The sequence below is a fragment of the Salvelinus fontinalis genome, chromosome 1, assembly GCF_029448725.1.
Source record: "Salvelinus fontinalis isolate EN_2023a chromosome 1, ASM2944872v1, whole genome shotgun sequence".
Taxonomy (NCBI): Eukaryota; Metazoa; Chordata; class Actinopteri; order Salmoniformes; family Salmonidae; genus Salvelinus; species Salvelinus fontinalis.
In genome coordinates this window covers 42,766,947-42,783,172 of record NC_074665.1, presented here as the reverse complement: position 1 = coordinate 42,783,172, position 16,226 = coordinate 42,766,947, and the positions used below count along the sequence as shown (strand labels likewise).

Genomic DNA, 16,226 nt, shown 5'->3' with positions numbered 1-16,226 from the left:
AAAGTTACATAAATAACTCTAAATTAAGCATGTAATGAGTACCTGTTTCTTTGTTAACTTCTCAACACAGAATAGCCGCATGTGCGCACTCCCTCAAATCGTTTGGAGAAATTATCCTTTCTATTTTATTCAGCTATGTTCAATTGTATTCTTCATACTATAAAAGAATATAAATAATGCCACGGAATTCTAAGAAAATCTTGTCTGCTAAATGAACTAGTGTAGCCCCCAGCCATAAGGCATAGCCAGATCAGGGCCTAACATAAGGACAACTGAGAGTTTGCTATTCTGTTCTTCTGAAATGTCTTTCTACATATCATGTTTCTTTAGACCTGTCTAATATAAATATTGGATTTATTGTGATGGTGTAAGCTATATTACATGGATTTTTTTTAGACTTTTTTGTTTACATGGAGAACTCCCCCTCCCGTCCCTTTTTCAGGACCCTGTCTTTCAAAGATAATTCTTAAAAATCCAAATATCTTCACAGATCTTCATTGTAAAGTGCTTCAACACTGTTTCCCATGCTTGTTCAATGAACCATAAACAATTAATGAACATGCACCTGTGGAAAGGTCTTTAAGACACTAACAGCTTTCTGATAGTAGGCAATTAAGGTCACAGTTATGAAAACTTAGGACACTAAAGATGCCTTTCTACTGACTCAGATGTGGCCAGGGCAATAAATTGCAATGTTTATACTGTGAGACACCTAATACAGAGCTACAGGGAGACAGGACGGATAGCTGATCGTCCTCGCATTGGCAGACAACACCTGCACAGGATTGGTACATCCGAACATCACACCTGCGGGACAGGTACAGGATGGCAACAACAACTGCCCGAGTTACACCAGGAACGCACAATCCCTCCATCAGTGCTCAGACTGTCCGCAATAGGCTGAGAGAGGCTGGACTGAGGGCATGTAGGCCTGTTGTAAGGCAGGTCCTCACCAGGCGTCACCGGTAACAACGTTGCCTATGGGCACAAACCCACCATCGCTGGACCAGACTGGACTGGCAACAAGTGCTCTTCACTGACGAGCCGCGCTTTTGTCTCACCAGGGGTGATGGTTGGATTCGCGTTTATCGTCGAAGGAATGAGCGTTACACCGAGGCCTGTACTCTGGAGTGGGATCGATTTGGAGGTGGAGGGTCCGTCATGGTCTGGGGCGTGTGTCACAGCATCATCGGACTGAGCTTGTTGTCATTGCAGGCAATCTCAATGCTGTGCGTTACAGAAAAGACATCCTCTCCCTCATGTGGTACCCTTCCTGCAGGCTCATCCTAACATGACCCTCCTGCATGACAATGCCACCAGCCATACTGCTCGTTCTGTGCGTGATTTCCTGCAAGACAGGAATGTCAGTGTTCTGCCATGGTCAGCGAAGAGCCCGGATCTCAATCCCATTGAGCACGTCTGGGACCTGTTGGATCGGAGGGTGAGGGCTAGGGCCATTCCCCCCAGAAATGTCCGGAAACTTGCAGGTGCCTTGGTGGAAGAGTGGGGTAACATCTCACTGCAAGAACTGGCAAATCTGGTGCTGTCCATGAGGAGGAGATGCACTGCAGTACTTAATGCAGCTGGTGGCCACACCAGATATTGACTCTTACATTTACCTTTGTTCAGGGACACATTATTCCATTTCTGTTAGTCACATGTCTATGGAACTTGGTCAGTTTATGTCTCAGTTGTTGATCATTTTCAAGTTTGGAATTGTACACATAAATGTTGGTAATAATAATAATGATGTTTTTACAGTTGATTACGAGACAAAGAAAGTGACCAAAAGGCTCACAGTCTGAGTGCAAAATACTTTCATTGAAATGGAAGTTGTTGAATCTTGTTATGTTCGTACAAATATTTACACATGTTAATAAATGCATTTGACAGTGAGAGGACATTTCTTTTTTTTTAGTTTAGATGTTCCAAAGGTCTGCATCATAGATGCTAAATGTGTTTATGTTAATTAACGGCCAATTACCGTGAGACCAGCAGTTATTTGCTTGACAATCACTAGCTGACAAAATTTCATGACCACCACAGCCCTAAATAGGACTAAACCAAATCAAACTTGATTTAAAGTTCATTTGAAGTTTTATTTGATTCAGTCCTATTCTTTAAACGTTACATCTCCTTCAAATGTTGATATTTGGTTGCTTTGACAACCAAACACAATTCAACATCACTAAATAGCATTACATTTGAAAACAACCAGAGCTTGAAAACCTAGGCCTATTGCAATGTCTAATTTTAGTTGAATTATTGGTTGAATTGAAACAATAGCTGTTGCAAATGCTATATAGCCTAAATAAATACCATAATTGATGATATATGAGTGATAAAGTATGGTCACATTTAATTTGTTCTCTTAAACCTACCATTTGGATTGACTTTGATAGCAACAGTGAATCTATTTAGCTTTTAAGTGGAGATCTCTCAACAATCATTCTCAATCACAGTAGCACATTGGTAACAGTCAGGGACAAATATCATAGCTAGGTAGAGCTACGCTTAGTTAAAACTCTAGTTGGGAGACCAAAAGGTAGCTGTAGATTGGTCAATTCTCCAGTAGGACGTGCTACCTAGCATATCGTTTTTTTCTGATAGTGGATATAACGTTAAAGATCTGACGTTGTTTTAAAGGTACAAATTCAACGTATTTTATACAAGGTTTGTCTATGTTGAAATGTGGTTAGCATGATGACATAATCCTGTGGTAGAAATTTCCCGTTGATAACTTTTTCAAATCCACTGTATTTTCCACGTAGATTCCACGTCACAATATGTTGTCAAATTACATTGAATCAACATTTATTCAACCAGTTAAAATTCAACCAGTTAAACGGGCAAAAGTCATCACAGTAGTCTAATTTCCTGTTGAAAACCGCGTTACCCATTAAGCATTGCTTTCTATATCTATTTAGAGTTTTTGGGAATCTGTTTGTTTCCGGTGATTAATAGTCATTTAACGGTCAATGGTCCACGGTCAATATCAGCGGTCAGCGTTCATTCGGCGCAGTTTGTCAGGCAGGTTATCATCCGGCCACCCCCCACCCTTAGGCAAAGGGATTTGGACAGGAGTCGGATTTGGGGCCGGGATGGGGCTCAGGGCAGGGGGAAGTCTCCACTTCTCCTGCTCCCCAACTGAATGAGTCAGGGTGTCTCCAGTACCAGGACCCCCATCTAGTACCTTAAGCTGGAGCTTCTCCTCCACCTTTCCCTGGCCAAAGCCCCCGGGGATGGAGCTGGAGACCAGACGCTGGACCCCCAGGGGCAGACTCCCCTGGTCCCCCCTTCTAGAGGCCGTGTCCCCAGGCTGGGCTCCTCCAGTCTTCACCCTCGTTCGGAGGTCCTCCTTGTAAGAGCTCATATGCTGTAACTTGCTGGGCAGCCTCCCCATCGCTTGTTCCTGGGTAGCCTCTCCGTGGTCGGCAAAGTCCACTGACAGCATCCTCTCCCTGCGGCCCCGGCTCTGGCCCCCATTCCCCAGGGGAGGGGAGGTGGAGACGCCTGGTGGAGGGTTGGGGGAAGTCAGGGAGTTCTTCTCCTCGTGCTCCTTGATGCTGTAACGGGGAGTGTTGACCTCGAAGGTGTTGTGGAACTGGGAGTAGTCAACCCGGAAGAAGCCCTCCTCCAGGGACATGACGGGCAGGAAGCGGTGGCCCCACAACACCTCGTCCTCTGTGTAGGAGGTCCGTGCCTGACACGTCATACCTGGGACAAAGGGAGGAGGAGGGAGGGAGGGAGGGAGGGAAGGAGGGAGGGAAGGAGGGAGGGAGGGAGGGAGGGAGGGAGGGAGGGAGGGAGGGAGGGAGGGAGGAAGAGTAGATGGGGAAAACAGGGAACAGAGGGGAAGTTAAGGAGAAAAACAGAGGTTAAAGAGAGTGAGAGGTGCATAGAAGACGAGGGGGAAAAAGAAGTACACAGAGACAAGGGGAGGGAAAGACGAAGAGAGAAATAGAGGGAGAAGGAGAAGTGTCGGAGAACGACAGAGATAAAAAAGACAGGGAAAAGCTATAATTTCATCTGATATTTAAAGATAAATGTGATATTCTCTTAAATATTTGATTTGATTATACTGGGAATGGTAGTCCTCGTATTTCGCCTCAAAGGAATGGAGAAATATTTATTTATTGTTTTCAAAACAAACTACAAACAAGACTACAAAATATACATTATACAGATGAATTAAAGAGACAATCCGGGATTTGAAAAACAATGAAACCACTCTCAAAATCATAGATAGAGGTACAGTATGAATACAAGGACTGGCCATCCATTCATTAGATCAAAATGATCGTTTCAACCGTGTTTTGAGCATAGATTTTAAATAGAAGTTTGAACCTATGAAGTGTTTGTTTACAATTATGTTGTTTACAAACAATGGAGAAAACAAGCTTATATTTTGGGTTCAAATGGAGTAGGCAGTTGAACTAAACCCATGAGGCATTTACTGTATATTCTTCCATCAATGGCTATATATCATTAATTTAAATATCCAGAAATGGATGTACCAATCCCAGAATTCCCCCTTAAAGAACAGATAGAGTGAAAGGAAGAGTCAGCTTTTACCCGTGGTTTCCACGATGCCCTCCAGGATGACCACGATCTCAAACTCCTCGTTCATGAGCGAGCGCTGGGACAGGTCAAAGAAGGGACTCTTGGGATTGATCTCGTGGCAGATAGTCAGAGGGGACACCAGGAAGAGCTGGTCGGCCCCTGTCCCAAATCCTACGTCTAGCTCACACTGGTCCAGGGGTAGAAACTCCCCCTCCGGGGTCTGACGAGACTGGGGAAACAAATGTTTGTGGCACATGTTATGCCTGTAAGAGGGATGTTGTGTAAGAAACTGAACACTGCAATTCTGTGATATGGTGGAAACTCAGTACTACTGTACAGGGATTCATCATTTTCCGAGAATCTACCATGTTTCAATAATTCATATTTATCCAGAGAGTCTCGGGAAACACCGTAAAAATCGGAATTGCCCATTTAAAGCCTTTAAAACCAAGATATGTTCACTATGCCAAGGTTCTCCCCACATAGTCCCACCTAGTCGGCTAGGCTGCGAAACTGCAATATGTAAATATTGCAGAGTAAATTAGACTGATTTTTAGTTATGATAGAGGAACTATCTTTGATCGCCAATGATATTGTTTTGAATATCCAAACAGGCAATTCATTATCATGTTCCTCAATTAATTCAGCACATTTCAGCAGTAGGCTATCCCAACACAGAGCACACTCAGGACGCACAAAGAGTAACCCGAGTATAGCATTGTCGAATCACACAAACATTGTAACGGCAGTCAAATGACAAAAGTCGTTAAGCTTGCTAGATAACCTCCTTCAACGATGACAGAAATCTCCTATATTTAGCAAAATCGAGTCAATGATTGTACAGATAGCAGATCAGCTCATGAATAACGGGAGACGGAGATTGCGAATAGTTTAAATGTCAAGGTATTATAACGGGTACCAACTTTGTTTAAAAAAAGATCAATTTCTACTCTCATACCATTTGTTGATCGCACATTCTCTAACAAAGCTCAGCAAGTACGGGACGGCGCAGAGAAGCGGGGGAATATGTTATATATATGTTATATAGGTATTTTGACATGCATAGGAGAGAGACAGGCTTTCATTAATGCAAACTTTTCTTGCGTTTCCAGTGGAATTGGCACTGCATAGGAAAATAGCCTGGGCTCTAGGACAGGAGAAGATACTATAGCATTTTCCCTCATGCCTCTGAACTGTTGACGGACTTCATGTCTGTGACAGTGACGCATAGTGAATTGTGCATAGACCTATCAAATGTGTAATTGTCTGAAGAGTCACAATGACAGCCCCGGGATCCCGATTACCCTTTTTTAATCCCTACTACTGTATATGCCTTACAGATCCTTTCAGATCTACGAGTAGCTAACGTATAAAGAAGGGTCTAGAAGAGGGGGTAGGGGAAAGTGGCTAATTTTGGACTGAGTGTCTTATAAACCAAATTTTCAAAGTGCAAGACTGAATCAGATAAAGACCGATCCCCTTACTCCATTTCCTCTTCAGTGTAGCAATTACTAAGGACTTAAAACCAGCTCTGTACGCTGCATGAAGGAAGATAACTATTTTGGAAACCCAAAAATTAATCACTGTGGAAATAAAGACAATTGCTTTCCGAATATTACTTTACACGGCCCATTGTGCAGCTTACAACTGATACATTTACTTTAGGCTTATAGCATTGGGTTCCTATAGTTCTCCCAAACTCTCCAGTAGCGTGCTCTAGCACAGAGAGCCTGGCCTCTTTGACGAGACTGCCGGGAGGACCACAGATGGCGAAACAGACTGCGACTCTTATTCACAGCGGTGTTAGGGACAGAAGGGTGCGACATTTCACAGGAAGGAGCCTGTAACCACGGTTCCCTCATCGCCTTGGCTTGGAGAAGCTGTTTTTCCCCCCTAGTATCTTCACATTTTAGTGCCAGGCACCTACGGTGCATTATTAAAATGTCCTACAGCCACTGGAGGAGGCAGTGTGCAAGTTACATGTTTACGGTCAATGTTCCTGTTATGGTCCTGGGGTGAGCACTTAACCTGAACAACATGCGATGGTCGTACCCACTTTAAACACATAAACCCTTCATAAGGCATATGATTCACAAATAAGTAATAGGCAAATGTCATGTCAATAACGGGTAATGTTTGCAGCTCCTACTCATTTCAACGACACCACGTGTGCCGGCTTTGTGAGAGTGAAAAGTTACGCTTCCAGTGTAGCAAGTTAAAAAAAAAGTTTTATAGAGAAAAAAAAAGGAAATATATAATTTTTTTATTTAACTAGACAAGTCAGTTCAGAACAAATTCTTATTTACAATGACGGCTTACCCGGCCAAACCCAGACAACGCTGGGCCAATTGTGCACCACCCTATGGGACTCCCAATCACAGCCGGATGTGATTCAGCCTGGATTCGAACCAGGGACTGTAGTGATGCCTTTTGCACTGAGATGCAGTGCTTTAGACCGCTGCGCCACTCGGGAGCCCATCTATAGATGCTCTAGTGTAGCTCCTAAGTTAGACTATAAAGGGCGGCAAAAGGATTATACAGAATTTGGTCAAACATCACATGTAAGGACATTTTATATAACCCATTACGTAATAGGATCTTGCTTATAAATGCTTTATAAACACGCAATAAAGCCTTGATAAGTTGTTTCATTCAATTTAAAGTGGGATCCAATGGTCTACTATACCGGAGAGACGTTATGTTGAGAAGAGGGGGAGCGGAGCAGAAGAGCATGTGGTCAAAGAGAAGGATTGGTGTGTGAGAGAGAGGGGAGAGCAATAGACAACAATGAGAGACAGAACATTAGAGAGACAAGAGGGGAAGGAAAGAAAAAGGGAAGGCAAAGTCATGAGGGAGAGAATGTGAGTCAGAGATAAGAAAGAAATCAGGAGTGACGTGGGATTGAGAGTAGAGCTGTTACGGTGACCGTATTACCACTACACTGGGAGTAACAAGTCATGATGGCAGTCAAATTCCATGTGACCGTTTAGTCACGGTAATTAGGCTTCTCCAAGCTCTGATGCTGCTGATGGTCATTAGTAGCCTACAAAAATTGCTAACTGCCTGGTACTCAGCTTTCTATTGTTCCTCTAATCACTGTGGCATCAATGCAAATGTATTCGAAAATCTAATCAAACACTTCATGAGAACCCATAAGCTCATGAACATTTCTATAGGCTATGCAATTGTGTGAGAAAACAGAGTGCCGGCCGCTATTAAAAAGAGGAGGATCCCATCATCTTTCTATAGGCTCGGCCTACTTATTTATCAAATTTCCTAATATTAAGCACATTTCTTCTCTTTACAACAGGAGTATAGCCTAATGAACCACGGGAAAAGCGTCCTCCATTCGCTATTTCAGTCCATAGATTACATGTATTTTTTCCCCTGCCCCTATTCCGACAGGTGCATGACAATGGTCCATTCTAAATCAAAACAAATTTCACACATATATTATTTACTATCTGTAAAGACAAGATTAAATCAAGAATAGTCTCATGAGTGAGAATATTAGCCGATCACTTGTGAATTATATATTATCACCTGTGAATGATGCCCAGCTTGTGTGCAGTAAGGCAAGAAATGCATTTCAAATCATAGTCACGGTAATTGCATCTCATGTAGCCGAGACCATAGGCCTATATGTTTTGATAAGGTTTGTATCACAACTAAAGTGACCAAATAACTTCTTAACATTAAGCAAATTAATCAGCTTTCCAACGGGTTTAGAGCCTAATTGGCATACATACACAGCACGCGAGTTTCAAGTTTGGGGAAGATAATTTTCCCCATAAAAATGCACCTTTATAATAAAAGCATTACATGCATAATTGCATTTGCGGTCACTTTTGAGAATGGTGTTTTCCCGCCAATGGAACATTCGTGCTTATAGCCTACTGCCACGTGCTCATTGCTGCGCTTACAATGTGAAGAAATAGCCTAATAGTTTATCAACATTTTAAGCTAAACTTTCTGATCTGTTGTGTCAGCCTCATTGCTTTAAAATGTTGTTTTACTTTGGGATCTGTCCCATTTCACAACTGTCCCAGACTATGTTTGGAATATTTATTTCTAACACAGAATAGAATATGTCAACTTTTGCACTATGGGGGATAGTGGGTTGACATAGGCTAGTGATTTTGCTGTTTGTTAGTCCTACTCATCTTGTTGGCTGATTAAAAGTAAATGTCTACAGTTCTTTCAGTTGTTCGGAATTGGATAAGGACGTATGCAGTTGTGTCACAGATGTGTCTGTCTTCACTTGTAGCCTGTGAGAAAGACCTGATCATGTGACGGAGAGCCATTTGAGTGAGAGGTGCTTCGGAGCATGCAGCTGGGAGAAGGGAATATAATTATTATATTCAGCCCAAGGGCACAACGGCCACTGGCCGCAAATGGGGTGTATTTTTTTAGGGGGCATTACGGCCACACAAAGGGGATGCCGCCAGGAAACTCTAGGCATTGTCAAGTGCTTGTCAAATTGTGAATGAGAGACTGTATAAATACACAGGGGATAATGGGGAAGAAGGGTGACACCTGGAGGGGGGAGGAGACAATCACAAAGAGAGGTGAAACTGATCAGGGTGTGACGCTATCAAGTGCATGACAGCTTGTGAATGAGTGACTGATAAAGTGTGTACAGCCTGCGCGAAAAAAACAAAGCAGAGCTCACGCCTTCCGTGCAACTTTTTTCAAATCATCATTAGAGTCGCATCATGCAGCCTCAGAATGTATTAAAATCAAAACATATAGCCCGACATTTATATCACAACTAAAGTTACATAAATAACTCTAAATTAAGCATATAGGTGTACCTGTTTCTTTGTTAACTGCTCAACAGAGAATAGCCGCATGTGCGCGCTGTTCAATTGTATTGTTCATACTATAAAATAATGTCAAATAATGCCACGGAATTCTAAGAAAATCTTTTCTTCTAAATGTAGTGTAACCCACAGCCATATGGCATAGCCAGATCAAGGCCTAACATAAGGACAAAACAGAGTATGCTATTTTGTTCTTCTGAAATAGACTACGTGTTCTAAAATTAAAATAAAAATGTATTGTGATGGTGTAGGCTATATACATGGATTTATTAGACTTTTTAAAAATGTAGATGTTCCAAAGGTCTGCACCAGTGGCTTGTAGGCTATGCGTGGAAGACAGGAGATGCTAAATGTGTTTATGTTCATTAACGGTCAGTTACCATGAGACCGGCATTTATTTGCTTGACAATCACCGGCTGATGAAATTTCATGACCACCACAGCCCTAATAGAGAGAGGGCAAAAAGTGAGAGACAAAAGAAGACGTATGCAAAGCCACACTCTTCATAAGTCTTCCCTCTTCAAGGAAAATCCATCCTATAAAGCAACCTCTTTTGGTTACTCTACCACCAACTGAATTTTGCTCTGCCAGGAGTACCCCAGAAGTACCCCCTCATGTGCATTTTACCAGTAGGCCTACGGTCTCACGAGTCTTATCAAGTACCCCCAGAGGTCCCTCCAAGGATTCCCGGAAGTAACTACTAAAAAGATGAGGGAAAACCAGACAGCTGTGGCCCTCAGATCCCTATTATACCTGTGCCATTATCATAGCAGGGAATCCAATTCAATATTTTGTTATTTCGACATTCTCAGCCATACTTCCCATGGCTTTTCACTCCCCTACACCAGAGGGGCATTCTTTAATGGCTGTCAGTTGATCAGTTCTGTCACGGCCGTCGTCGGAAGGAGACCAAGGTGCAGCGTGGTGGGCGTCCATTTTATTTTATTATTGTAAATGTCGCCAACAAAACAAGAAACAACCGTGAAGCTTAACAGGGCTATAGTGCCACTAACAAAGATAACTACCCACAAAAACCAAAGGAAAAAAGGCTGCCTAAGTATGATTCCCAATCAGAGACAACGATAGACAGCTGTCCCTGATTGAGAACCATACCCGGCCAAAACATAGAAATACAAAACATAGAAAGAAAGAAACTAGAATGCCCACCCACAGTGAACAAAATGATTGCTGTATCTTCTCTGTAATGTGACCATGTATGGTGCGTTTATGGTCATAACAGGGTTTGAATGCACCTCACAGAGATGATGCGTAGTGATCTGTGACCTCCACCTCAACACTGTATATTTGAGCCCCTCTGTCACGTATACTCCCTTTCCAGCCTCTAGGTCATCAGGCTGCTGATTATTTCGCACACCAGCGCCTCATGACACTCACCTGGACTCCATCACCTCCTTGATTACCTTCCCTATATCTGTCACTCCCCTTGGTTCTTTCCTCAGGTGTTATTGACTCTGTTTTCATGTCGGTGCGTTGTTTGTTTTACGTGTTTCCTGTTTCATTTATTTATTTAAAAAAACTCATTCCCTGAACTTGCTTCCCGACTCAGTGCACACGTTACACCCTGTAGATATTGTACCTCTCTAACAGTGAGTATAAACATCTTACAGGTTATGGCAAGCTGACATTGTATGTCATCTCCACTCAAAATATATTGTCTTGAGTGCCATGGTGGAAATGAATGTGGCCTTGGACAAGAACTTGCATCAGAGTCCATGCTTCAGACAAATCTAAAAAAAAAGTTTACATATCCTAAAGTTTAATCCAACTGAGTTTGAGTCAACTTGAAAGCATAAAAACAGTAAGCAGGTGATTCTACTTGCTGTTTTTGGTGTGTGTGTGTGTGTCCATATGTCCCAGTCGGTCAACCCATCCCGCTAACACTCTAGCCAGGCCTCTGCTGTTGCTCTCTCCCCATAGTCCCATTAGTGCTAATTCAAAATGTATCCATCTCTCTCTCTCTCTGTCCTTCTCTTTGTCCCTCTATTCCTCCTGTGTTGAGGGCCACAACCAATGTGGCAAGTCACAATAGCATAAGCTTCTCACCCCACTGAGAAGTGCCTTTGTTAACTCCTGTTTTTCATATATATATATATATATTTTTTTTTTTCTTTGCTTTGGGGGTAGATTAGATTTAATATTGCAGATAGATTGTGGGTTCTATCAATGTAATTGTTTGCATACTTTTCAATCCCCCATATATGCAGTATATATATTTGTTCTAATTTAAAAATATATATATATTTTCCCTTATTATTTCCCATAACCTTACCTCCCCTCCCCTAATTGGAGTAAACTAATGGACAACAATACTTAAGCTTCTACTTCCAGCTTATACAGTTATTACTTTTCTTTTTTTTCTTTTCATCCCACCCTTCAGCTACCCTCAACCACTCCCATGTGTCTCTAAAAACCATCCAGTCTTGTCTTCTGCAAATATTTTCAACTGTGCTGTGACATTTCAAAAAAGTTCTGTACCTTTTAATTCTCATAGGTTCCACATATTCTAAATTAAAGATGAACACCTTTACTAAAAGTACTATTACAGTGCGTTCGGAAAGTATTCAGACCCCTTTACTTTTTCCACATTTTGTTACGTTACAGCCTAATTCTATAAATGATTCAATCGTTTTTTCCCCTCATCAATCTACACACAATACCCCATAATGACAAAGCAAAAAGAGATATGTACAAAAATGTGCAAATTTATTGAAACAAAAAAACTGAAATATCACATTTACATAGGTATTCAGACCCTTTACTCAGTACTTGGTTGAAGCACCTTTGGCAGCGATTACAGCCTTGAGTCTTCTTGAGTCTTCTTGTAGCGTGTGCCATCCTTTTCATCAAGGATCTCTCTGTATTTGGCTCCGTTCATCTTTTCCTCGATCCTGACTAGTCTCCCAGTCCCTGCCTCTTAAAAACATCCCCACAGCATGATGCTGCCACCACCATGCTTCACCATAGGGATGGTGCCAGGTTTCCTCCAGACGTAACGCTTGGCATTCAGGCCAATGCGTTCAATCTTGGTTTCATCAGACCAAAGAATCTTGTTTATCATGGTCTGAGAGTCCTTTAGGTGCCTTTTAGCAAACTCCAAGCAGGTTGTCATGTGCCTTTTACTGAGGAGTGGCTTCTGTCTGGCCACTCTACCATAAAGGCCTGATTAGTGGAGTGCTACAGAGATGGTTGTCCTTCTGGAAGTTTCTCCCATTTCCACAGAGGAACTCTGGAGCTCAGTCAGAATGACCATTGGGTTCTTGGTCACCTCCCAATGCCCTTTTTTTAATTTACATTTTTTTTATTTAACCTTTATTTATTTTCTTCCCCAATTGCTCAGTTTGGGAGGACAGCCAGCTCAAGGAATAGTCTTGGTGGTTCCAAACTTCTTCAATTTAAGAATGATGGAGGCCACTGTGTTCTTGGGGACCAGACATTTTTTGGTACCCTTCCCCAGATCTGTGCCTCAACACAATCCTGTCTCGAATTCCTTCGACCTCATGGCTTGGTTTTTACTCTGACTTGCACTGTCAACTGTGGGACCTTATATAGACAGGTGTGTGCCTTTCCAAATCATGTCCAATCAATTGAATTTACCACAGGTGGACTCCAATCAAGTTGTAGATACATCTCAAGGATGATCAATGGAAACAGGATAAACCATTAGCTCAATGTTGAGTCTCATAGCAAAGGGTCTGAATATCTATGTAAGTAAGCTATTTCTGTTTTTTATTTTCAATAAATTAGCAAACATTTCTATAAACCTGTTTTTATATTGTCATTGTGTGTAGATTGATGAGGAAAAATCAATATTTAATACATTTTTGAATAAGGCTGTAACGTAACAAAATGTAGAACAATTCAAGGGGTCTGAATACTTTCCCGAATGCACTGTATATTATTGATCGACTGACCATGGCTTTTCAAGTCACCCAGCACTACAAAAAAAGAAACGTACACAAGTTTTTCCCAACTGTCAATCTTTTTTCACTTCATCTTTCATTGTCTCACTCTCTCTTTGAATACTGTTTGAATACATTCAGTAATCACTGATCTGTATATGACAGGACAAGAGAAAGCAAGGTTCCAGCCTATTGCTTTCATCAATCCTACCCAATCAGGAAGCTTCAGGGAAGGGAGGATAGATTTTTTTTCATTATGATTTTTTAAATTACTCAAAGACATTTCCATCATGAGAGGTGCGTGCGTGTACTGGAGTACTACTCCCTGTTTGTATTACATGGATCAAGCTGCCTCGAAAGTGCTACTATATACTGTACTAAACAAATATAATGTATTTGTGCTAGAGGGAGTTAGACACTCACCTTTGCACCACAGAATCATAGGATTCATTCTATCCTAAAGTATATGAAGATATTTCCAAGATTTGGTTTGATTCAAAATGTAATTAAAGCTCCAGGACCATTCATTAAAAGTCAATGACTAGTATCCATTTCAATATGTACTGGGTTGTCTGAGACTTTATGCACCAGTATATAATTAAATCTTTACTGTCAGGCTATCCAATTTGTTTCATAGCCTAAATGTGCCGGGCAAATCATGCATGTCAAATACAAGAGGTGAAAGTACATGGTGGTGTGTGTGTGTGTGTGTGTGTGCGTGTCAGAGCGAAAATATCCAAGTCTTCTTATGATTTACGATCCACATAGTCCTCTTGATTTTCTCACACTTTAAATTTACATTTTACATTTACATTTAAGTCATTTAGCAGACGCTCTTATCCAGAGCGACTTACAAATTGGTGCATTCACCTTATGACATCCAGTGGAACAGCCACTTTACAATAGTGCATCTAAATCTTTTAAGGGGGGGGGGGGGGGCAGAAGGATTGCTTTATCCTATCCTAGGTATTCCTTGAAGAGGTGGGGTTTCAGGTGTCTCCGGAAGGTGGTGATTGACTCCACTGTCCTGGCGTCGTGAGGGAGTTTGTTCCACCATTGGGGTGCCAGAGCAGCGAACAGTTTTGACTGGGCTGAGCGGGAACTGTACTTCCTCAGTGGTAGGGAGGCGAGCAGGCCAGAGGTGGATGAACGCAGTGCCCTTGTTTGGGTGTAGGGCCTGATCAGAGCCTGAAGGTACTGAGGTGCCGTTCCCCTCACAGCTCCGTAGGCAAGCACCATGGTCTTGCAGCGGATGCGAGCTTCAACTGGAAGCCAGTGGAGAGAGCGGAGGAGCGGGGTGACGTGAGAGAACTTGGGAAGGTTGAACACCAGACGGGCTGCGGCGTTCTGGATGAGTTGTAGGGGTTTAATGGCACAGGCAGGGAGCCCAGCCAACAGCGAGTTGCAGTAATCCAGACGGGAGATGACAAGTGCCTGGATTAGGACCTGCGCCGCTTCCTGTGTGAGGCAGGGTCGTACTCTGCGGATGTTGTAGAGCATGAACCTACAGGAACGGGCCACCGCCTTGATGTTAGTTGAGAACGACAGGGTGTTGTCCAGGATCACGCCAAGGTTCTTAGCGCTCTGGGAGGAGGACACAATGGAGTTGTCAACCGTGATGGCGAGATCATGGAACGGGCAGTCCTTCCCCGGGAGGAAGAGCAGCTCCGTCTTGCCGAGGTTCAGCTTGAGGTGGTGATCCGTCATCCACACTGATATGTCTGCCAGACATGCAGAGATGCGATTCGCCACCTGGTCATCAGAAGGGGGAAAGGAGAAGATTAATTGTGTGTCGTCTGCATAGCAATGATAGGAGAGACCATGTGAGGTTATGACAGAGCCAAGTGACTTGGTGTATAGCGAGAATAGGAGAGGGCCTAGAACAGAGCCCTGGGGGACACCAGTGGTGAGAGCGCGTGGTGAGGAGATTCTCGCCACGCCACCTGGTAGGAGCGACCTGTCAGGTAGGACGCAATCCACGCGTGGGCCGCGCCGGAGATGCCCAACTCGGAGAGGGTGGAGAGGAGGATCTGATGGTTCACAGTATCGAAGGCAGCCGATAGGTCTAGAACACAGGTGTCAAACTCATTCCACGGAGGGCCGAGTGTCTGCGGGTTTTCGCTCCACCCTTGTACTTGATTGATGAATTAACATCACTAATTAGTTAGGAACTCCCCACACCTGGTTGTCTAGGGCTTTATTGAAAGGAAAGACCAAAAACCTGCAGACACAAGGCCCTCCGTGGAATGAGTTTGACACCCCTGGTCTAGAAGGATGAGAGCAGAGGAGAGAGAGTTAGCTTTAGCAGTGCGGCGCGCCTCCGTGATACAGAGAAGAGCAGTCTCAGTTGAGTGACTAGTCTTGAAACCTGACTGATTTGGATCAAGAAGGTCATTCTGAGAGAGATAGCAGGAGAGCTGGCCAAGGACGGCACGTTCAAGAGTTTTGGAGAGAAAAGAAAGAACGGGATACTGGTCTGTAGTTGTTGACATCGGAGGGATCGAGTGTAGGTTTTTTCAGAAGGGGTGCAACTCTCGCTCTCTTGAAGACGGAAGGGACGTAGCCAGCGGTCAAGGATGAGTTGATGAGCGAGGTGAGGTAAGGGAAAAGGTCTCCGGAAATGGTCTGGAGAAGAGAGGAGGGGATAGGGTCAAGCGGGCAGGTTGTTGGGCGGCCGGCCGTCACAAGACGCGAGATTTCATCTGGAGAGAGAGGGGAGAAAGAGGTCAGAGCACAGGGTAGGGCAGTGTGAGCAGAACCATCGGTGTCGTTTGACTTAGCAAACGAGGATCGGATGTCGTCGACCTTCTTTTCGAAATGGTTGACGAAGTCGTCTGCAGAGAGGGAGGAGGGGGGGGGGGGGGGAGGAGGATTCAGGAGGGAGGAGAAGGTGGCAAAGAGCTTCCTAGGGTTAGAGGCA

The 16,226-nt window shown here is 43.3% G+C and overlaps 1 protein-coding gene across 1 annotated transcript in view; it reads right to left on the bottom strand.

Moving 5' to 3' along the window:
* Positions 1-1,800: 1,800 nt before the first annotated feature.
* Positions 1,801-16,226, bottom strand: part of kcnj19b (potassium inwardly rectifying channel subfamily J member 19b) — a 38,022-nt gene continuing 23,596 nt past the window's right edge. The window contains 2 exon segments of the mRNA XM_055921981.1: positions 1,801-3,717; positions 4,576-4,792. Coding sequence (XP_055777956.1) covers positions 2,996-3,717; positions 4,576-4,792 — 939 coding nt within the window. The 3' untranslated portion in view covers positions 1,801-2,995.